At 40.8% G+C, this 22,018-nt stretch overlaps 3 protein-coding genes across 6 annotated transcripts; 2 read left to right on the forward strand and 1 right to left on the reverse strand.

Annotated features, from left to right (window-relative positions):
• Positions 1-2,113: 2,113 nt before the first annotated feature.
• Positions 2,114-6,698, reverse strand: ift22 (intraflagellar transport 22 homolog (Chlamydomonas)). 4 transcript variants are annotated; one of them, XR_009769695.1, is made up of 7 exons: positions 6,429-6,698; positions 6,131-6,213; positions 5,901-5,987; positions 5,624-5,826; positions 5,347-5,521; positions 4,328-4,416; positions 2,114-2,732 (listed from the first exon to the last, which is right to left on the reverse strand). XR_009769695.1 is itself a non-coding variant. In XM_061694473.1 (6 exons), the coding sequence occupies exons 1-5, from the start codon at positions 6,465-6,467 to the stop codon at positions 5,373-5,375; spliced, it is 561 nt and encodes a 186-aa protein (XP_061550457.1). In that variant the 5' UTR covers positions 6,468-6,698; the 3' UTR covers positions 2,114-2,732; positions 5,347-5,372. The 4 variants fall into 4 exon arrangements, 3 of the variants coding, with proteins under 3 accessions (XP_061550457.1, XP_061550456.1, XP_061550455.1); XM_061694473.1 differs by lacking the exon at positions 4,328-4,416; XM_061694472.1 differs by lacking the exon at positions 2,114-2,732 and having other exon boundaries at positions 4,269-4,416.
• Positions 6,699-6,944: 246 nt separating this feature from the next.
• On the forward strand, positions 6,945-16,841 carry LOC133411551 (outer dense fiber protein 2-like). The gene is made up of 16 exons (XM_061694069.1): positions 6,945-7,478; positions 7,565-7,694; positions 7,765-7,896; positions 7,992-8,066; positions 8,722-8,793; positions 9,179-9,295; positions 9,366-9,551; positions 9,631-9,740; positions 10,257-10,761; positions 11,655-11,765; positions 12,081-12,185; positions 12,748-12,906; positions 14,046-14,146; positions 14,225-14,438; positions 15,291-15,383; positions 15,455-16,841. Exons 1-16 carry the CDS (start codon positions 7,303-7,305, stop codon positions 15,620-15,622), a joined length of 2,454 nt encoding a protein of 817 aa, XP_061550053.1. The 5' UTR covers positions 6,945-7,302; the 3' UTR covers positions 15,623-16,841.
• A 502-nt stretch (positions 16,842-17,343) lies between these two features.
• On the forward strand, positions 17,344-21,894 carry bcl10 (BCL10 immune signaling adaptor). The gene is made up of 3 exons (XM_061694437.1): positions 17,344-17,610; positions 18,804-19,092; positions 21,011-21,894. The coding sequence occupies exons 1-3, from the start codon at positions 17,560-17,562 to the stop codon at positions 21,400-21,402; spliced, it is 732 nt and encodes a 243-aa protein (XP_061550421.1). The 5' UTR covers positions 17,344-17,559; the 3' UTR covers positions 21,403-21,894.
• Positions 21,895-22,018: the final 124 nt, after the last annotated feature.

Below are 22,018 nucleotides of genomic sequence, written 5' to 3' on the forward strand. Positions count from 1 at the left end.
TTTTCGAGCACGAACTGCCTTTTTAAGGTCATGTCACGGCATTTCAATCAGATTGAAGTCCAGACTTTGACAAGGCCACTCCAAAACCTTTATTATTATATTTTTTTTGTAAGTGTTCTGGACCGTTCTCCTGCTACAGAACCCAAGTGCGCTTCAGCTTAAGGTCATGAACCGATGGCGAAACATTCACCTTTATGATTTTCATGGTTCCATCAATCACACAAGTAATCCAGGTCCTGAAGGAGACAAGCAGCCCCAGACAATCACACTACCACCACCATGTTTGACTCTTGGTATGTTCTTTTTCTTGAAATGCTGCGTTAGTTACACCAGATGTAACAAGACTTTCATCTCGTCAGTCCATAGCATATTCTCCCAAAAGTCTTTGGAATCATTCAAATGTTTTTCTATCCATCTATCCATTTTGCGAAGCGCTTATCCATCTATCCACTTTGCGAAAATTAACCACGGTTGTCAATTATTATCACAATATTGCTAAAGAAACTGTGTCAGGAAGTTAGTTGCAAATGGATTTGGCACAACTCCGGCATTAACAAAGCAATAATGCTTAAAATATTGCAAAAAAAAGAACAAAAAAATCTTAACTACAAAAATATTTTGCCTATTTTGAATGAATGACAAAATCACAAAGTTATGGGACAAAAACATTATGAAGTTTGAGACAGAAAATATTAGCTAAAAAAATGAAAACACACCAGACAAAAGTACAAAGAAATATCAAAATATTAATCGGAAAATATTTGGCCAAAATTTAAATAATTAGAAAATAGACAAACATAAGAAAGTAAAAATAATCCAAATACAATACATAAAAAAAATACAATATACAAAATATACAAATATTATCCCAAAGAAAATATTGGATGAAAATTACATACAAATTTGAATAAACACAAAAATGTCCGACCCTCCTCCCCCAAAAAAATCTTGTGCCATCTTGGTGTCAAAGAGCTAGGTCGAAGTGAGATGGTAAGTTTCAAGTAGTGCTTTGCCACCATCTTGTGGCATCTATAGGCAATTATAACCTTTTTGGGGGGGGGGGGGGGGGGGGGTTGTCAATTACTTGCAGATTATTGATATCCGCGACAGGGCTCGGCCCCTATCCCCTGCAAATACTGGGGGTTCAGCGTATAGTGAAAATGATGATGATCCCATCTCAATTTCCCCACAAATGTAACATTATATACCTTCTGCCATCTAGTGGAAGAGCAATTAATTGTCCTGCCTGTCACTATATGTTGCTGATATGGATAAATGAACAAAAATACATTTGTTTGTAGTAAATAAATTATAAATTTCAGACCAGTAAGGTGAAATTGAATAATTTCCCACAGCACACCTGATGATATCTTGTGACACACTGAAAGTGGTGTGGTACAGAAGTTGGGAATCACTAACGGTTAGTTATAACATTTTTAAGGAAAACGGAACTCAGGCACAGGAGTTTAGTTCGCATGTACGCTATTTCTCCACCCTGTGGCGAACACAGGGCGGCGCGCGCGGCTGCCTGGGCTCAACCTCCAGTGCCTACTGAGCTGATAACAGTTGGATGTTCACCAAGCACTGGCTCAGTTCAGCAGGAACCGGAGTTAGGCCCGCTCAAAACGGCAACGGACCCGCTCACCATCACTCAAACGTGATCAGCGCTTCCGCTACTCTCACTGCGAGGGCCGAGATGGAGGAAATCCGCCTCCGTTGGTTTTGTTTTACGAAAAGATCCCATTTTTTTTTGCAGTTGTATTCCTGACACTTATTAACATGCTATACCATGAGATATTGTACTGTTATGTGATACATGATTACCGTTTTCTCATGTTCCTTTCATGTCACACACTGATACGTGATTTTTACATGCCAATAAAATCCTTTCAAACCAAACAGAATCTGTGAATTGTCTAATTAGAAGGATAATAGATGGGTTTCTTACCATAAACAGTTGGGAAAATAATCCTTTCATCCCGTGATGACATTGTAAGTTTGCTCACTTGCAAAGAAATGAATTCACATTTTTATTGTTATTTTTTGTTGTGGATAAAATATGAATAAAAAATGCGTGGAAAAAAAAAAAGTTGATTAAATGTTCTGCATTTTATTGGGTGAAATAACAACCCAACCAAAATTATGGCCCTCACAAATTGGCTGGTAAGAACACTTATGATCTCAACTCCAATATTAAGCACACCTATTATACTGTAGAATGTCTTACTTTCCAATCATGATACCACCACGGGCAAGACAAGAGAGCTGTCGAAAAGATGACAGGGACAAGATTGGACTGGGTTACAAAAAAACATCAGGAAAAGGCTTGGTGAGAATGTTACAACTATTGGCACCATTATTCCAAAGTGGAAGACATAAAAAACATTTTAAAAAATGACCACTGATTGCTCCCAGTATGGCGCTTCATGCAAGATCTTGCCTCATGGAGTGAGGATGATCATGAAAAAGGTAAGAGAACCGACTCAAAGTACACAGCTGGAACCTGGCAATTATCTGAAGGCAAATTGAATGTCAACCATCAAGAAAACCTTTGGTAACAACACACTGCGCCATATTACAATGAAATCTTGCAGTGGCTGTTCAGGAAGGCACACACACGCCTTAAGCTTGCCAGTGAACATCTACATGAGTCGGAGAGGGCTTGCGATAAGGTCAGATGAAACCAAAGTTGAGATATCCGGGCATCAACGAGGGTTATAGGTGGAGAGGTCCTTCGAAAGATATTTAACAAGAGTTTTTAAAATCAAGGTTTAGGTATCTTGCTTTTACAAAAGTCAATAAAAAAACAACAGAGCAGTTGAAAAAAATCTTGGAAGAGTACATTAGACATTGACTATCTAGACTCAAATCATGCAATGACAAGTAAAACATAAGATGCTGGTAAATCACAATTTTTCAGAAATATGCAGCTATGCAAATGCAATTGACAATCCTTTTTAGTATTATCTCTTCGAGTACGCATACAGATAAAAACATGCAAGAGCGCATTGGAGATATTTTCACAGCGTCCGTTTCAGACAGTCTTACGTTGGCAAAGAGAATGATAAAAAATATGCTTAGAGTTAGCAGGTCAGTGTAAGAGAAAAACCTGACTGGGGGAATAAGATGACTATTAGACCAAATGCGTCAGTGTTTGAATTTCTGAAATTTGCTATGCGAGGTTAAAAGAGTCGACTTCAGGTTTCCTGCACTGAACTATATGATGCCTTCAAGGCCGAATACTGGACCATCTTGTGTGTGTGTGGGTGTGTGCGCGCTACTGGACAGATTTAATGACGTTAGTCTGAATCTCACAGATTTAGACCATGAAAGGCAATATTTGCTATCTTAGTCACCAGAACGTCTTAGTCATCCTCTCTGGTCATTTGAAAGTATGACTCAATCACCTCGTCTGTCTCACTGCATGAACATCTGATGCAGCCGGGTTATGTCCAAAGGCATGCCAATTATATATACTCAGTATTTCTCTTATTGAAGTGAGAACTTTATTTCACGTATTAATGGATGCTAAACTGCCCTATCTACTGTGGATATCATGCTTGTGCAGTTCCTGTTTTTGAGAGAACATTTACTTACAATGATTTAAATAAATCAACAAATAAACACACACACACACACAGTGTGACTTGTGTATTTACATATATAGATTCGAGGGTGTTTATTTTTGTGGAAGAGTACATTAAAGGATTTACATATTACTTATGATCAAGTTTAGCTGTGAACAAGAGTGCTCACGCGGACATTAGGAAAAGGTTGGTAGACTTGTTAGGAAGCGTACTTGTGAAAACATATTTGTTAGGTGCTATCTTTATGAAGGCCTTGTCCAGTTGTGTATTTGTGTACCGCGTATGTATGACCTTATACTTCAGTGGACGTGCTTGTGAGGATGAACAGCATTTAAAAAGGGGTGTGTAGACGTTTTATTTCCACTGTGCATCCACACATTGACATTCCGACATTACTTATGTGAACAAGTGTTTTGAAAAATGTATTCTTGCAATGCTTTTCTATATCTGTGCAGACATATCCTTGCACCAAGTAAGTGTTGTTTACTTGTGAGGTTGTATTCTTGTACGGATGTAACCTTTGAAAACATTTATTTGGAAGGATGGCAGAACCTGGTGATGACAATTAATTTGAGGATGTGTATTTGAGAAGACATGTGCTTGTGATAGGTATATATAGATAAATATACATACCTTTTTACTTGGAAGAATGCCAGATCCTTATGTGTATCCTAACACGGTTGTTTAAATATTTGTGAGATGAGCGCTTGTGCGGGTTGTTTACTTGCGAAGACACTTACCTGTAGGGTCGGTTGTTTACTTGTTAGGTTGTAGCCTTATTACTTTTGAAGGGAATTCTTCTGAAGTTGTTGCTTTTGGCAGTTCCTTGCTAGGTATTTCACAAGCATAATTAAGAGAAGTACTTTAAGATACAGCCTACTAAGAACCTGTGTTTGAATTCTTGTTAGGTTATATCCGTTTGATGTGTGAAGACAAGTACAATGTAATTATCTATCCTTCTGGAGTTGTTGTTGTTTTTTTGATGGATGTATCCATGTGAGTTAAGTTTACTTGTATGATGACATATTTGTGAGGCTATATCTTTGAGAGAGCTTAATTACTTGGGAAGACTACTATTGGTTATTACGAGTTTGGCTCCTTGTGATGATGTATCTTTGTGAAAACATGAACAGTACTTGTTAGAATCCTGGGAACCTTATGAAGATGTTTATTTGTAAGGATGGGTACTTATGAGTACATGTAATTTGATGTTTGTTTATGAGGCTACGAGGTTGCTCAGTTGTGTTCTTGTGAGGACAAAACGTTAACGGAACATTTATTCACTTGGATACTTCCAAGTACATGTACTTGTCATGATGCTAACTTATGAGGCTATCCACATGTTTGGTTCTGTTCTTGTGAGGACAAATCTTAAGGTTTAGTTGGTTTTTACTTGGATGGATACTTGCAAGGACATGTACTTGTGAGGATGTGTACTTATTAGGTTTCTTATGTGGACTTTGTGGGAGCATTTTTCAGCACATATAATTATTCGTTAGGTTGGATACATGCGATAACATGCAGTTGAGAGAATGTTGGATTTATAACAAGAAGACCGTTTTTTTTTTTTTTTTTAAGTGTGTGCCACACATTGAGAATTTATTGAAAAGCACTCTTGTTCGACACAATGAACATAAACAACAAGTATATGGAAGTCAATGTCAGCTGCAGTTTTTTTGGCGTTGTGTTAACCCAGCTGAGAGTTCTGATGAATCATTTACAGATGTGAAATGCTGAGAAGAAAAAAACTTTAAGATACCTGCTCATATTTAAGAGGTTTTGGCGCTATGTGATGATGGACATCTCCTCCTGCTCCCGGCTTTCCGAAAGTGCATTTACTACTTTTCCCAGGTATCTGCAGAAAGCTCGCCTCAGGTCCTCGGGCTCTTCCTCCATTTCAGAGTGAATAAGTGTAAGTTTGCTCAGCTGTGATGCTGCGTTTAAAAAAAGAAATACATTAATAATTTTTTTAAAAAAAATAACAAATTGTGAAGCGTAGTTCATTTATAATACACAAAGGCTTGAAATGGGATTACCTAAAGGCAGTCGACCTTCTTCAACTGCGCTTCCGGGCTTGTGATGTGCAATGAGCAGACACTGGCTGTCTAGCAAGCCCTGCGAGGAGATGAACATCGAGTGCCAGGTTTCAATTTCTTTCAAGTGACTGGGAACGTCGGGATTAAAAATGATCACCACCCCACTGCAGTCCTTGGTGAGCGCAGGCCAGCATGACTCAAACCTGGGTGGAAGAAGTTGAATGTGCATCTCCATGGTGGGAATAAAGTGAAAATAAAGAAATTTTATCAAACACACTTGAAGTCACCAGAACAGTCCCAGATCTCAACCTCGCATGATTTCACGTCAGCACTGGCATCCAGTTGTGATTCAAATTCTAGTATCCTGCAAGCAAAAAGAAGAAAAAAACAACAACAAAAAACAGTAATTATGAAGTATCAGACAAAACTGTATTAATTTGATCATGCAATCATGTGTATCTTCAACTAAAAAATTGTTAGTGACATTTGGGGATTGTTGTGTCATACCTGACTGCTTGAGTGGGTCTGTATTCGCCCCCCACGTTTTCTGTTGCGTCTGCGAGAAAATTTGCAAGGACCGTTTTCCCACTCTGAAACAGACATATGACATATTATTAGAATCAAACAAATGGAAGACGGCCATTACACCTTTACCGGGCTTTTTTTGTTGTTTTTTCTCCTTTACAAAAAAATAATTAAAAAAATGGAGCAATGTTGTCATTTTCGTGTTATAACTGAATATATATTTGAACGGAACAGCTACGTTAAAAACACTTTACGATTAAATGTGTGTATAATTACTTACCTCATTTGGACCAATTAGGAGTATTTTAGCTTTGTACATTGTAGTGATAAGGCTGTAGCACCATTAGACGTCAAGCTAACTGCGATTAAAGCCACAACTGCGCGTTAGCTTGTCAGTCGTCTGTTTGAGATATACGCCTACATGTTAATTTAAGATTACATTTGAAGCGGTAGGGTAGTTTAAATGTTTTTTAAAAATACTTGTAAATCGTAGCTTTGCCTTTTAGCCGAGCTCGCGACGGTAAACTTCCGTTTAGTTTCTATGGTCCCAGCCAATGGCCATCTCACTCTCTGCTCATTGGCTAGCCGAGGTTCTGATCGCGAGGAGCACCGCCTATTCCCCCCTCCCAAACCCCCCTTTTCGAAGCAGCGAATCGACGGCAAGAGCACATCCTTACGTCACAAATGTGTCCCTAAACTAGCCAATCATCTTCAAATCACCGATATTGAGAAAGTGGGCGGGTGTTTTGGAGTGTTCGCATTCAAAACAAAACCAAATCCGTGAGTAATGTCTTTATTAACACCATATGGCCCGTGAACATTTAATTTACCCGAAGCCGTCGCTTTACTCTTCGTACGGTAGGGTGTATTATGTAATTGAAACTAAATGATGAAGCGTCATAAAGGAGGGAATTACACCACGCTGGCACGCTTCCCTGACAACATGCTTGACGACACGCTAATACTCAAGCTAAAAAAAAAACAATAGCCGTCGTCCAACTGAGTGCGTTCCTCACAGTGTGAATAATAATAATAATAATAATGATAGCTTGGATTTATATATATTTCAATGGACTCAAGAATGCTTCGCAATAACCCATTGTGTTATTGAAAATGTTGTGTATGTTAGGAGCCTCTCCATTATTCTTGCACCCATGACAGGTGCTATGTGCCCCGAGGATGAACGGCAGAGTCAGCCTCCTAGCTGCAGCTCCTCAGCCAGGCTGGGTGTGACTCTGACTTGTGGAGACCCCGACGGCTCTCATGAAGCCTCAAAGACCATCTGGACCAGCACCGGTCTTAACAGAACCCCACAGGTTGAAATCCACTGGTGAGGAACGTGCATATGTACTCAGAAGACATAGGACAAGGGGCACAAAAATGACCCACTTTTCTTACTTTTCTATCTCCACGTAGTCCATGTAGTCCATCACATACCGGAGACAACGATAAAGGGTTTGCGTCGTTCGTGAAGAGACTAATGGACGCCGAAGCCGCCATCGTCTCTGCAGCCGCGCAGCTCGTGTCCTTCAAAGACATCCTGAAGGTACGTCTCGACCGGTGTCGTGAGCAGAATATTGCAAATTCTTCACGTTTCCTCTTCTGGTTTTTCAAAGGATACAAAATCTAACGCAGTCAACAGGCAGCGCGTGGCCAAGCAGAGAGGACTCTTGCTACAGAAGATGGAGGACTTTCGTCAACTCAACCAGGTTGTGCGACAAAGACTGAACCAGCTTCTGGACGAGGAGGTCGGTTGTCATGCATTCACTCATACGTTATGGTGTCAACCTTTAATGGAAAGTATGAGGATTTTTTTTTTTTTTCCTTTCTTTCTTTTGATCAGACTGATCGGATTGATGCAAGCACCAAGATTGACGCTTTGCTGAATAAGATTCTTCAGATTGAGCGTGAAAATCAGGTCGGTTAGTTAAATAATGCACAAAAGTACATACAGTACATGCTAGTAAACTGACAAAAGGTCATGACAGTATAGGAACTAATGTATGAAAACACAACTCTTAGTATCTAACTTCATCCATTTTATCCTCATCAGGGTCTCTGGTGAGCTGCAGCCTATCACAGCTAAATTTGACCGATAAACCTTAACCCAATCACAGGGCACATATAGCTAGACAAGACAACTGTTCATACTCCTTTTCACACCTATGGGCAATTTGGACTCTTCAATGAACCTAACATGCAAGATTTTGTAGTGTGGGTGGTGGGAGGATGCAGGAGTAACCGCTATTCCATCGTGCTGAACTCATAAACCTTCATCTCGGTTATTCCCCTTTTGAAGAATTGTAAGATTGCAACTTTGGGGAAGTTCCCTTTTCTGATTGCAGTGCACAAAGCAAAGTCCGCAAAAGATAGCCTCGGATGTTTGGCGTGGACAAACATTCAACGTGTTCTGTTGGATGAAGTGACAAAAATTCCCACGGACACACTCAAAGTCTTCCCAGAAGACTGAAAACACCTACATTTCCTTTCTGAGTAATGGCCTCTTTTCCCATTACTTTTGTCCGTATTGTGTATAACATCTGCTGTGGTTTTCTCTCATTCATCTTCTCCAGCTTCTAAAAGGCGATCTTGGTGTAACGGAAAAAAGAGCAGAGGAGCTGATGTATCTTCAGCAAAAGGAGCAGGCGAGTACACACTACATATTCATAATTCAATGAGCTGTCATAGCTACACATTGTATCCCCAGAAGAAGTATGTGTGTGCGAAACATTACACCCCCGTCTTGCCTGGCATTGCAGAAAACCCCTTACACACAGATGTTATCCCCCTCCCTTCTGTTACGGTTCTGATACTACCTGTGAAAATTGCTGGATTGACTTTGTTTATTCCATGTAGGTGCTGTTCATGCAGAACAACAACACTGAAAAAAGAGGGGTGTTGACTTTTGCAGGCAGTATAAAAGGGCTGCAATTGTATATTATAGCCTCACAAAGAGATCGGGGTAAAAGGGGTAACTGTGGCCCTGTTATTTCCTCTCGTCGAATTTCTCCTCCTTCCTGATGACCACAGGAGAACATCAAGAGCGCTCTTAACATAGCCAAGTCTGCAGAGGGCACTCGCGCCCGTATACAGGGGCAGCTTCGCAACAAGGAGGCAGAAAACAATCGACTGACTGTGCAAGTGCGGGTAAGATACCCTGGATTTGTTCCCCCAAGATAAGCGGCCGCTAAAGTCGTCATTTTGTGCCACATTCTAGACCCTCGAGCGTTCCCTGACTCAACACAAGGCGGAGCTAGACGACCTGAAAGCGTCCCTGGCGGCTCTGACGGAGCAGACCTCCCAGGAGAAGGAGGCCCTCAAGAAGGCCTCGCGGGTGCACAAGCAGAAAGCCGAGCGATTCGAGGCCGCCCTCGACAAATGTTTCAGTCAGCTGAGGGATAAGGTGCGACCGGAGTCCAGACAGGTGACTCGCTGGGCTCTCTTTTCGCAAAGACTCTACAGTACCTTTTGTCTCTGCTCAGGACACCCAACTGTCAAGTCTCCAAGAAAAGAAAGACACATGGAAGCAGGAGAAGGAGCAGCTGACCGAGGAGAACCACAAACTTACCGCTCATGTGGAGTTCCTGCAGAAGTACGTTGTTTACAAACTTACACACTTTGCACAATAACGTTAAGGGGACATATTCTGTAAAATTGCTTTTTCAATATTTTGTATACAAATATTTGAGTTTTTGCAGTGCCTTCCCACGTCCGACCCATTAAGTGTAAAATGAAACAATCGCGTAAATCTTTAGTGAGCTGTAATTTAACAAGAAAAGAGTCTGTGATCGAGCCGTTCTGAAATTTGCAGAATTGTGTCACAACTTGGCAACTATTTGCATTGGAAATATGTCTGCCACGCGCGCCAGACGCACAGACTCTAATTGTAAGTGTAATTCGGCGGTTTGGTGATGAAATCCTGCCTCGACAAAATATACTGTAATCTAAGCTTTTGCTGTCTTACTGTGGCTGGCCTCTTTTTTTTCTTCTTAAAACTGGTGGTTTGCATGAGACAAGTCGCGCCCAGACCCATTTTGATGATGGCATGTAAATTGCGTGTGTGTGAGGGAGAAACATAATATGTCTCCTTTAATTTCTGTATTTGAAGGCAAGTAATCGGCATCCCAGTGAAGCTGCAGAAGGACATGGAGAGACAGACGACGATGGTGAGGGAGTGGGAGGAGAGGGAAAGGATGAAGGAAAAGGAGGACAGGGCGAGGGAGAGGGAACGGATGGATTGGGAGGCGAGGCAGAAGGAACGGGAGGAGAAGGTGAAGGAAAGGGAGAAGGAATGGAAGGAGAGGATGAAAGAAAGGAAGGAGCAGGAGGAGAGGGAGAAAGAACGGGTGAACGGAAGGGAGGAGAGGGAGAAGGAGAGGAGGTATTGGGAGAAGGAATTTGAGGAGAGGGGGAAGAAACGGGTGAAGGAGAGGGAAAGCGGGGGACTGGAGAAAGCGAGCGAGGGCAGCTCGGAAAGGGAGGGGCGGCAAGAAGGGAGCGTGGAGGAGGTGGACGAGACCTCAGCTGGACATGGCGTGTCCGGTGTGACGCAGCAACTCCAAAGACTCCGAGTGGAAAAGGAGGACTACAGCGCCAGTCACACCGCACTCAAGGTACAACTCAGCTGGACACTTAATCGGTTACAACTTCACAATCGAATGTGAGGATGGGCAAACTTTCATTTGATTTTGATTTGAAATGGACAGATACTCCAGGTCGTTCGTAGATGATACAAAACATTTTTTTTTAAATGGATGTGTAAAATATGAAATTATTTGAATCACGGAATATTGATTCATTCTTCGGGATGGCAGACGAGTTGTTAGCACATCGGCCGGGCTGTGGCCTTCCCGTGTGGACTTGGCATGTTCTCCCCGTGCTTGAGTGGGTTTTCTTCGGCTTACTCCGGCTTGATGCATGGTCATGACTAAATGCGCCAAATCAATTCATTATGAATTAATTATTTTCGATAAACGGTTAAATACGTTTGAATTAATCAAAATAGGGGCGGGGGGACCCCAAATTAATGCAACAGATATTACAGGAATATTGAGCATGTAAATGCTGTGTGGGCTGGACTAAAGAACTCAGTATGTGGCCCGCAGGGCATACTTGTATATGTTCTTATCCAATCATAAAGGTGTATCATAATCAACAGATATCTTGCTCTGATCTCTTAAAGGAGACATATTATTATATACTGCTGCGACAATGTTGTGTCCGTCTTACTTTACCGTGACGGCCGGGAATCAGCCGGAGCTTCGCACAATAAAAGAATTTAAACTGGCAGAGGCGCCAGCTCACACACTACACTGTGTGTATGTTTGGTGGTGTGCACCCACCAAGCGTAACGTAGGTTACTTAACAGTGGGGCGCAAGTGCAGAACGGCTTGCTCACAGACACGTTTTCAATAATAAGCAGAGGATTTTCCATACTATGTACCCTTTAAATGTGTCACACAATCTACGTTGTGTGTGTGTGTGTGTGTGTGTGTGTGTGTTGCAGCTGTCCTTTGCCCAGTTGGAGAAGCAGCTTGCTGAATGTGAGGCGGCCCTGGTCCAAGAGAAGAGCGTGTCGAGTGGAAAGGACCGCAAAGTCGAGCAACTGGAAAACCAGGTCAGCTTTGTGGTTGAGTGGTTAGCACGTCTCCGTAACTTCACAGTCAGGAAATCTGGGTTTGAATCTCTCGCCGTGCTTCTGTTTCCCCTCACAATCCAAAAACATATGTTGGGTTTATTGAAGACTAAATTGTCCAAAGGTTTGAATATGAATGTAGATGCTATACAGTGTTTGCCCTTTGATTGGTTAGCGTCAAGTCCAGGGTTTAACCCACTCAACTGGAATAGGCTCTCCAGTTACCCACAATCCTGGAGGATAAGCGCTATATCAGACGCATGGAAGGATAAGATGAACCCTTTGTGGTCCTTTCAGGTTGCAGCGCTTGAAGCAGAATTGAACAATGTCAGGCTCCAGCACAAAAATGTATCACAGGAGCTGGAGAAAATGCAAGATGGAGAAGATTCAAAAGCTGATGAGGTAATTCTTGCTTTCTGATCTGCCCTGTGATTGGCTGGCGACCATTCTAGGGTTTACCCTGCCTTTAGATGAATGGAGAGAGATTTGCCATATTTCCTCAAATAGTCGTCCTTCAAATAGACGCCGTGGCCCTATTCGTCACCAGGTGCGTCATCCACTTAAGAGAAATGCGCACCTCCCTCAAATAAACGCTTGCTTTTTTCATATTTACATGCGGACATTGAGTTTACTGCTGAGCCCAGTTGAACTGTGTTGCTAACCAAAACAGCAGAAAATAAAACAGTCTCTCAGATGAATTAAAGCGTCAAGTCTTGCGCATGTAAACATTTTCGTTTTGAACTTCACTATCAATTGTAATACGGGCAGCATAGTTGCATATCATTCCCAATTTGCAGTAAATCGATGCAAAGGTTTGTTCTGCTTTGGAGATGGTTGTACAGGGAGCTTCAGATAAATGTTCCTCCTCATTCTGACACGCCGCATAGCTCGAGTTAGCTTAGCGGTGTGCAGAGCGCCACCCGTCAGTCAGGTTTGATCACACTTTAGTCTAACCTTCTGTCAGGTGAGGAAGGAGCTGCAGGGTCGCGTTGAAGAGCTGCAGCATTTGCCCAAAACGCTGAGAGAGACCGAGCTGAAGCTGCTCGCGTGCCAGGAGAATCTGCGAACCTCCGAGTGGAAGTGCTCAGAGCAGTCAGAGGCCATTAAGAAGCTGCAGTATGAGGTGTGCCAGCAGGAAGGGTTAGCCAGCAGGGCACCGCGTTTTGGGTGATCGAAATGGACACCCTGGAAACGTCACCATGAGGCAATAGAACTTGAGAAAAATGTCAATCAAGTTTAGGGTTTGAAAAAAAAAAAAAAAAAGTATTTTATTAAATATGTAACAAATAATCATTTTAATATACAAATCTTAGTCAGTTTTATATATTAAAAAAAATGATTTTTAACTTACAATTGCAATAAAAAATAATGATACAACATTATGGTACATGTATATATATTTTTTTTTTTTAATAATATATGTTATCTAAAATATCTTTTTTTTATTTTTAGCCTTTTAAAATAAAAAATAAAATTAGAAAATATTAAAAGGTCATTAAAATAAGGATGTATGCAGTATTCTGAAATCTATATAAAATATGATGTTGAATGTAACATCAAAAATAAATTTTTTAGTGAAACTATAACTAAATACAACTGCAGTAGATCATATTGATAGATCATTGTAATAAATTTAGACTGCATTTTTAAATTCTTATGCTTATAAATTCTTGTTGTTTTATAAGTATCATAAAAATATTTAATATAACATGAAAATATTGGATTTTATATTTAAAAAATGTCTTATACAAATAATAAATGTAACTAAATACAATTAGATCATATTGTTAAATAATTTTAAGAGATGTCTGATATTTTTATAATATAAAACACAATCCCCAAAAATATGCCAGTAGTTTAAGTTGTAACTATTTTTCCCATTAAAGAGAGACATGATAAACCAGCTAAATACATTTTGTTAATATTTATAGATTATTAAAATATAAAATAATTTTGTAAAATAATTGTATGCGAAAACCTAACACGTTTTTACTATTCAGATTCCTTAGAAATGACAATATAAATACAATCAGATCATATGGATGGTTCATTAAATTGATAAGAGAATCTTGTTATGCACGATAAATTTCTTACGGTCAAATCTTTAGATTGACGCTATAGAAACAAAACCGTGAAAAGGGTCATTCTAAATCTGATTAAATGTGGGAGCATTTGACCCGGCTGGCCATGTAATTTGAAAGCCCCAAAACATCTAGCTCATAATTGATAATACATATTTAACAGTGCATTTTGAAATAACAGCTGCAGACTCAAGTGAAATTGGTGAGGTCGGCCGTAGAGCTGAGAGAGTCCGCTGAAGAGTCCGGTTCAAAACTGCAAGAGCAAGTGGACACCCTGCAAAAGTAAGACAACACCGAAGACCAAATTGGACCTCGGTAAAGGTACGTGTACGAACCGTGACACCCAAATGGTCTGATTAGGATGCTGGAGCAGCTGCGCCGGGAGAAGCTGGAGCTGGAAAGGGAGCTGGAGGTCCAAGAGCAAACTTTGCGTCAAAGCAGCCAGCAACTTGAACAACGCTCCACGCGGTGCGCAGCGCTCGAACGCCAGCTGGAGCAAAACGCGTGCGAATCCGAAACGCTCAACAAGCAGCTGGCTCAATGCTCGGCCGCTTTATTGGATTTTAAAGAACAGGTACTTGGCTTTTTGAGGATTATGTGTTCATCACCACAATCCCAAAGTCTAATCTTATCCTCTGAACCAGGAAGTAGCCGACTAAATAACAAACACTTCTATGACACTCACATTTTTTTGGTCTTTTTGCCATTTGAGTCGCAATGGAACCGTTTCTCCTTACCCCATAATTCAGAAGGGTACAGTCCAGTCATCTTAATATCATTCTCTGTCAATGATGAAATAAGAGCCTAAGTTAGAAACAGACTCAAACAAACCAAAGTACGGCAGTGTAGCATTTTATTTTATTGTGGTGGCTAATTTGTCTCGTTACTTTTGGTCGCTTTCAAAACTGGGAGGCATACAGTATAACTAACAAACTTGTAATTTCCACACCGTTCAAACGATTTGGATGTAAATACTCTCCAATTAAAGCTGAAAGTCTGCAGTTTGAAGCACATTTTGTTTGTTTCATTGCACAAACATTGTGGTGGTGTTTACAGCCAAAAAGATGAGAATTGTGTTGATGTCCCAATAATTAGGACGTGACTGGAGCCTGCTAACCCACAAACAACTGGAAAAACCTTCTTCTCCCCCCCCCACTGTTGTTAGACTTTTCAACCCCCTTTATTTCCACAACAAAAGAGCCCCCTTCCCCAGAATTAAAAATGATACAGTCCTGCCATCTTAAATCACAGTACGCTTGTCTAGGAAGAAGCCGGATAAATGCTAACTAACGTGGAGTCTGTGGGCGCGGGACTTTTTTCACGCCTTTCTAATCTCGGTGGTGCATGCGGTGCTCATGTATGAAGATGTACAATACTGAACTGAGAGCCATTCCAATACAGTCATAGTTTATTATTACATTTTCAGGTTAAAAATGTCAAGGAGCAAGTTTTGTCCAAAGAAGAGGCCCTTCAGACCACCGTGAACGAGCTGAGGCTTCTCCGTCAGAGCAAGTTGACGGTGAGTACCTCGCTTCCACACCGCTAATATACTTAACATTCAACCATGAGGCGTTGTCTGTGTCCGTTTAGGCGGAGAAACAGTTTGAGGCGCGCGTGATCGAGCTGCAATTGAGCCTGGACAAGTGCGAGAGCCACAAGAAGAGCATACAGAACTACGTAGACTTCCTCAAAAACTCGTACCTCATGATATTTGAAGATCAAATATCCACTTTTTGGTCTTCCACTTTTATGAAATGACCACCTGCTTTGCAGAAAGTTATTTATTGCCATCCCATCTGGAGGAAAGTGTAAATAATTAATATCTGCATATGCAGCTAAGCAATGCCATGACATCATTTTTGCACAAGCTTGCTTTTTAAACGCACGAGTTAAAAAGCAACAAACTACAAAATGAATAATAATGAAAACAAAATTGTCACGCTCGGGATTGACAATCGGTAAAGTGATCATTAAGAATAGATGGATTAATAGAGGCAAAATGGTGTGAACTACAGCAGCCAGCAGAGGCGCTATTGATTCATTCTCAACTCGTTTGCCGGCTGAAGAAAACATCCATGATGTCAACTATGGGAAGTGCAATAATATTTTTCAGCTCAGTACAACCCTGGAATTAAAAAAAAAAAAAAAAAAACGGAGTTCAGAACATTCATTTAAAAAAAAAAAAAAAACTTGACCGGTTAATTGATTGTTAATTTTCTCCATAGGCATAGTCAATGTTAACTTGGTTTCTTGATGATTTTTGTGTTATTGTCTCAAAATCTGCTCGTTGTTGTGTAATTATTGAACGAGTATTGCGAAATGGTGTGATTTTCGGTCTTGTGTTACTGGGGGATGGAAAAATAAAAAACACAAGTAACAACCCAATTGGGAGCGCTAACTCTAAAAAGGTTTGGGGTTTACCTCTATAAGAGGGAAGTGAAAGTTTGTGTTTCGTAGAGCAAAACCTTTCAATGCACTATAACACACTTGTTTTAATGGGACAGTGTGTACTGATTCTTCCACCCCCTGTACAAATGCAATGTTAACGAAGACAATTTCATTTTATACATACACTTTCTCCCTCACACTTACAATTTACCCACCCATGACATTGTATTGTATTTATTACATTCTGCCCAGATCTTAATGCTTCTGCCCTACCTATTATGTACAATGTTGTGTATTTGCTTATTAGTTGTGTACTTAACTATGTGTATGGGTCTCCTTTGCACATTTGTTATTTGTATCCTTATTTTTGTTTGAGTCTCTTGAATCAGATCAACAAATTAAAAAAACATTTTTTTTTTTAGTTTTCTGTCTGGATAAATAAAGGTTAAAAGCAAAATGCTTTATCCATCAGTGTCATAGTGCAAGGGAATCTCTATTGCCACTTGCTTTAAGTCATATACCAGTGTGCTATCATTATCCTGGTTGGTCACCAATACACTTGAACTGAAAAAAAGAAATGTACAATAACCTGGTGGCATAAATATTCTCACCTGCAAACTAATGCTTGAAAGCCTTTTGCATTTATTTCAGCACTCAGTGTTTTTAGGTTGGTGTCTATCAATGCGGCACATTTTGATGTGGCAACATCTGTGCAATCTTTGCAAAAACGATGAAAATCTGTCAGATTATGAAGGCAAATCCCTGTACCCCCTCAGAAAGAATTATATCATTAAGATGCAGTTTTTAGATCACATTAATAGTGGGAAAAAACGTTTTGAAATGATTTTTAAAAAACTGGTATTTGAACAGGGGTATGTAGACTTGTTAAATAGACTTCTGAATTACTGTAGACTTGAATTAAAGTTAGATAAAGTGCAATAACGGCTTCCAACGAGGAACTAACCCAATTTTCAGTGTCTGCGGAAAATAAGTGATTAACAGCGACATCCTGTGGCCGACTGAGGCTATTGCATCACATCTAACTTTTGAGTGACGTCGTCGTTGGATTTCTGGCCTCGTGATGACGTCAATTTTACCAATCAGGAAGTACGACCTTTTCTTCCCACTCGTCGTATACTGAAACACAAAAATATCAATGAATACTCAAGATTTACCACGATATATCAACTAAAAACTCGAAAGTAATCTTTTGGCGTAATACCTTAATGCTGAAGTTAGTTTAGCGACCATTCGCTTTTACCGGAACACCTGGATTTGTTTGTTTGTTTGTTTGTTTTTTTCCGAGGATGGATGTTCCTCAACTCAACGAAGATGAGATGGCGGAGATTAAAAGAGATGTGAGTACACCAGGCTCACTCCCGAAACGTCTACGTCAACCTGAGCATTAACCGAAAGACAGTGAAAATAGCCGCCGTGTTTGTATTTGAACATGAAACGTACCAAACCGCGACAATCCCCACCGAGGCCAGATTATGTAAACGCCATAACATTAGGTACACCTATAGAGCTAATACGAGGGCTATACATGCTAATATCTGCATTACTTACAGTTTAATGAAGCTTAGTTAGTTGTGACTAACGCTGTCATATAGGTGTTGTGTGGTGTATACCTTAAACTAATTAAGCTAACCAAAACAATGGAAACAGTTTTCTGTGTGTTGCAGTGTGTCCCACCACAAATAAAAATAAAAATACAGTACTGGGTTGCCAAATGTAGTAGGTAGAGGTTCTCAAAATATAGTTTAGTAATATAGTCAAAACATTTTGCAATTACAGATCCCTGAAAAAGTACTTTACCCCTTCATAAATTCCATTTTTTTTTTGCTGTTGTTGTTGCATAAATTCTGCACTTCAATGTATAATATCATCAAACAAATGGAAATAACAGACAAAGATAACCCAAGTTGACATAAAATGCAGTTTTTAAATGGTGATTTTATTTACTAAGGAGAAAAAATGTAGGAAAATGTAATTAATAAACCTAATACAGGTTGGGCCACCCTCAGCAGCAGCAAATGAAGTCAAGTGTTTTCAATAACTGGCACTGAGTCTTTTGCATTTCTGTGGAGATATTTTGGCCTACTCTCCCTTGCAGAATTGTTTTATTTCATCAACATTGGAGGGTGTTCGAGCATGAACGGCCTTTTTAAGTCCATGCCGCAGCATTTCAATCGGATTCAAGTCCGGACTTTGACTAGGGTCAGCGCAAAACCTTTTTTTTCTTTGTTTAAGCCGTTGCTTAACAGCAGAATTCATGGTTTCATCCATCACAGTAAGTCGTCGAGGTCCTGAAGAAGCATAGCAGCCCCAGACCATCACACTAAGACACCTCATCTGGCTGCTCTCGATGTTTTCTTTTTTTTTTAAAAAAACATTTCCCATGTTATTGAGGGATGCACATGGGGAAGAGGGGATCCTTGAAAAAATGCCTCTCCTGTATAGGGTTCTTGGACCCAATACCGGGGTCCAAAACTGGACATTATTTTTGCTAATTTTAAAAATAATGAGCTCTCCCAACATGGTCTGCCAGGTCCTGACTCGCATGCGGCACTACCTCTGCGAGAAGATCCGGGCACGGTGCCATCTGGACTACCTGCGCTCCCGCCGCATCTTGACCCGGGACGACGCAGAGGAGATCAACAGCAAGAGCACGCAGACCAACAGGACGGGGTGGCTACTGGACATCCTCACCGAGAACCCCCGCGGCCTCGACGTTCTGGTTGACTCCATCCGGGAGCTGCGCTCGCAAAACTTCGTCATCCACAAGATCACAGACGAAGTGCAGAAGGCCAAGAATGAGAAGCTGGAGTCTCTCAGAGGTTTGGAGGCCACATCTTAAGTCCCAAGTTTTGAAAGCTGAATTTACATGACATGGTTTATTTGACACAATTTCCAATGTTGTGTGTTTTTTGGGGGGCTATTAAGTAGCAAAATAAGGGTATGCGTCATGGCAGCGTAAATAGAACAAAATGCATAGAATCAGATCTCTTCTTATCAGAACTAGGTCTCTTCTAAATTCTGATACGTAGCAGATACCTGCCCATGCGAGTGCTACGTAAACGCACAGATGAAATACAATCCGACAGTTTGGATCCATTAAATTTCTGGGCTCAGAAAAGAAGCAACACACCCTAACAGGATGCTTGTGAATATTATGATTCAGACAGGTTTTGTTCTCGGGGCATTGAATCGATTGCAACCGCGCTGTTCTGTTTGCCTTGGAAGACGTTTCGCCTCTCACCTGAGCAGGCTTCATAACACTGGCTAGTGCGTCCTAACTAAGCCTTGTTCATTGTTGCGTGAACTGATGAAGTCTGCTCGGATGAGAGGTGAAACATCTAAGACAAACACAACAGTCCAGTTGCAATTGATTCGATGACCTGAGAACCATAACAAGATGCACATCTTGTTCCTGATTGAGTTAAAAATGTATTGAGTGATGAAGCTGCCATCGCAAAGTTTCACAAACAATAATTATAAGTGGACGCACATTTTGTTGTTGTGGCGGGGTACACCCAGAACTGGTAGCCAGCCAATCGCAGGGCACATATAATCTAACAACCATTCGCGCACACATTCACACCTATGGGCAATTTAGAGTCTTCAATCAACCTACCATGCATGTTTTTGGGATGTGGAAGGAAACAGGAGGCAGATGCGCTAACCAGTCGTCCACCGTGCCGCCCATATTAACTAGAAAATCCAGTTACTATTAGAAATAACATTTTATCATTTCTCTGCTGAAAAAGACCAACAATTGGATCCAATATATTTTTGTGTTTGGAAAAGTAATAACTCGTTCATCTCACTGTGACACATTAATTAAGCACAAACTATGTTTCACCAGGCCAAGCAGTGGCGGTCCTAGCTTGAATGGTGCCCTGTGTTGCCCCCCCCCCCCTTATGATTACGATAAATAGCTACATTTCCCATCAGTGCCAAAGAATGACACCAACCGTCATGCATTTTTTCTACAGAGGCCAACTCCACAAGGGGGCGCAATTCTCCATACAAATGCCAGCGCTTTACATGTCACGATGCCAATAGAAAACCATTTCACGTAGCATTTTTTCTGGGCGGGGGGATCATTATCAACCCCCCGAAATTCCACCCTTGTGCAGCCACAGATATTGCTATATTAAAAATCAAAGATCTATATTAAAAATCATTTTGATTGTTTGAGATAATATTGTAATCTTACATTTGCTATTTGTATTTCTGTTATTTGTAAACTGTAATCATCACTACAGTTTTTTTTTTTTTTTTTTTTTTTTTTTAAATGTTTTTCTTTTAAGTTTATAATATGCAATATTAAAATTTAATGAGCTGCACCGTAGCGGCACGGTGGACGACTGGTTAGAGCGTCAGCCTCACAGTTCTGAGGACCGGGGTTCAATTCCCGGCCTCGCCTGTGTGGAGTTTGCATGTTCTCCCCGTGCCTGTGTGGGTTTTCTCCGGCCACTCTGGTTTCCTCCCACATCCCAAAAATGTGCACGGTAGGTTAATTGAAGACTCTAAATTGTCCGTAGGTGTGAATGTGAGTGCGAATGGTTGTTTGTTTCTATGTGCCCTGCGATTGGCTGGCAACCAGTTCAGGGTGTACCCCGCCTCCTGCCCGATGATTGCTGGGACAGGCTCCAGCACTCCCGCGACCCTTGTGAGGATGAGCGGCTCAGAGAATGGATGGATGGATGGACGGATGAGCTGCACCTGTTTATGTCTCTTGTTCTTCTGCAGCCGGAGCTTCTAGTTCCTCGCCCAAGAACAACCTCACCCCTCCATGTACCATCCATGAGCTCTCCGGTACATTTTCAAACAACTCCACCATGCTGTTCTATCCGGACAGACAACGAAGCCCCTCCACTTTGGAAGTCCACTCCCGCCCCAGCGCGCCGTCGCTGCCGAACGGCGGCGGTCTGACGTCTGTGGCCTCCTCCTCCAGCCTCCCCAAGCCGGGAGACCCGGGAGCTCCCGCTCTGCCCGAGGATGAGGAGGAGCAGCTGGTGGAGTCGCCCTCCAACATAGAAGCGGTGTCACCGGGGTCCACCAACAGCGGAGCGGATCCCAACTTCCAATCCCTACGCTCGCGATGTCTCACTCCCGCGTCACATCGGAGCAACTTTTACTAGAATACTATGTTTGCATTAAAGGGACAATCAGGTACATGACACACCCACTAACTAGATGTTTTGCTGCTTTTTATTACAGTATAAACTGCATAATACAGTGACTACACTGTACACCAAAACATGCACAAGCAATAGCTTCATCTCTTGTGTATTCAATGACACCTGTGAAATTCCCCAAAAATACCGAAACTGTGGTATACACTGTAATCACGTTGAAGTTACTAATGTCTATTATCTGATTTTTAAAATGACAAATATGTTCTCTGTACTCGTTTGCAGATTTATGTTTGTACACAAAAGACACATTGCAGTGAAACATAATAATGCAAGAGCTGTATCCCAAATTTATGAAAAAATAATGCTCAGTTTCTAGGCATTCATCCATCAATCCACTTTTTATTACGCTTGTCCTCCTTAGCAGTTTGTTGCTAAAATTTGTCAATGAAAATGTATTTTTTATATTCATTCATCTAATTAAAAACAGTAAATTGATTTATATGAAACATGAAATATGAGTTAAATACATTTTACATATATATTTGACATTTTTTATTTTATCGAATGGGGTTAATTGTAATAAAATACTGTAATTATGAATAAGATATGTGTCTTATTA

Source organism: Phycodurus eques, chromosome 13 (genome assembly GCF_024500275.1).
Source record: "Phycodurus eques isolate BA_2022a chromosome 13, UOR_Pequ_1.1, whole genome shotgun sequence".
Lineage (NCBI taxonomy): Eukaryota > Metazoa > Chordata > Actinopteri > Syngnathiformes > Syngnathidae > Phycodurus > Phycodurus eques.

Excerpts from the sequence above, each read along its gene's own strand:
- LOC133411551 (XM_061694069.1), top strand. The coding sequence starts at position 7,303 with ATGACAGGTGCTATGTGCCCCGAGGATGAACGGCAGAGTCAGCCTCCT. Across the intron at positions 9,296-9,365 it reads GACTGACTGTGCAAGTGCGG|ACCCTCGAGCGTTCCCTGAC; the intron begins GTAAGATACCCT and ends GCCACATTCTAG. Across the intron at positions 9,552-9,630 it reads TCAGTCAGCTGAGGGATAAG|GACACCCAACTGTCAAGTCT; the intron begins GTGCGACCGGAG and ends GTCTCTGCTCAG.
- ift22 (XM_061694473.1), bottom strand. The coding sequence starts at position 6,467 with ATGTACAAAGCTAAAATACTCCTAATTGGTCCAAATGAG. Across the intron at positions 6,214-6,428 it reads TCCTAATTGGTCCAAATGAG|AGTGGGAAAACGGTCCTTGC; the intron begins GTAAGTAATTAT and ends TGTCTGTTTCAG. Across the intron at positions 5,988-6,130 it reads AGACCCACTCAAGCAGTCAG|GATACTAGAATTTGAATCAC; the intron begins GTATGACACAAC and ends TTTTGCTTGCAG.
- bcl10 (XM_061694437.1), top strand. The coding sequence starts at position 17,560 with ATGGATGTTCCTCAACTCAACGAAGATGAGATGGCGGAGATTAAAAGA. Across the intron at positions 17,611-18,803 it reads TGGCGGAGATTAAAAGAGAT|GTCCTGACTCGCATGCGGCA; the intron begins GTGAGTACACCA and ends ATGGTCTGCCAG. Across the intron at positions 19,093-21,010 it reads GAAGCTGGAGTCTCTCAGAG|CCGGAGCTTCTAGTTCCTCG; the intron begins GTTTGGAGGCCA and ends GTTCTTCTGCAG.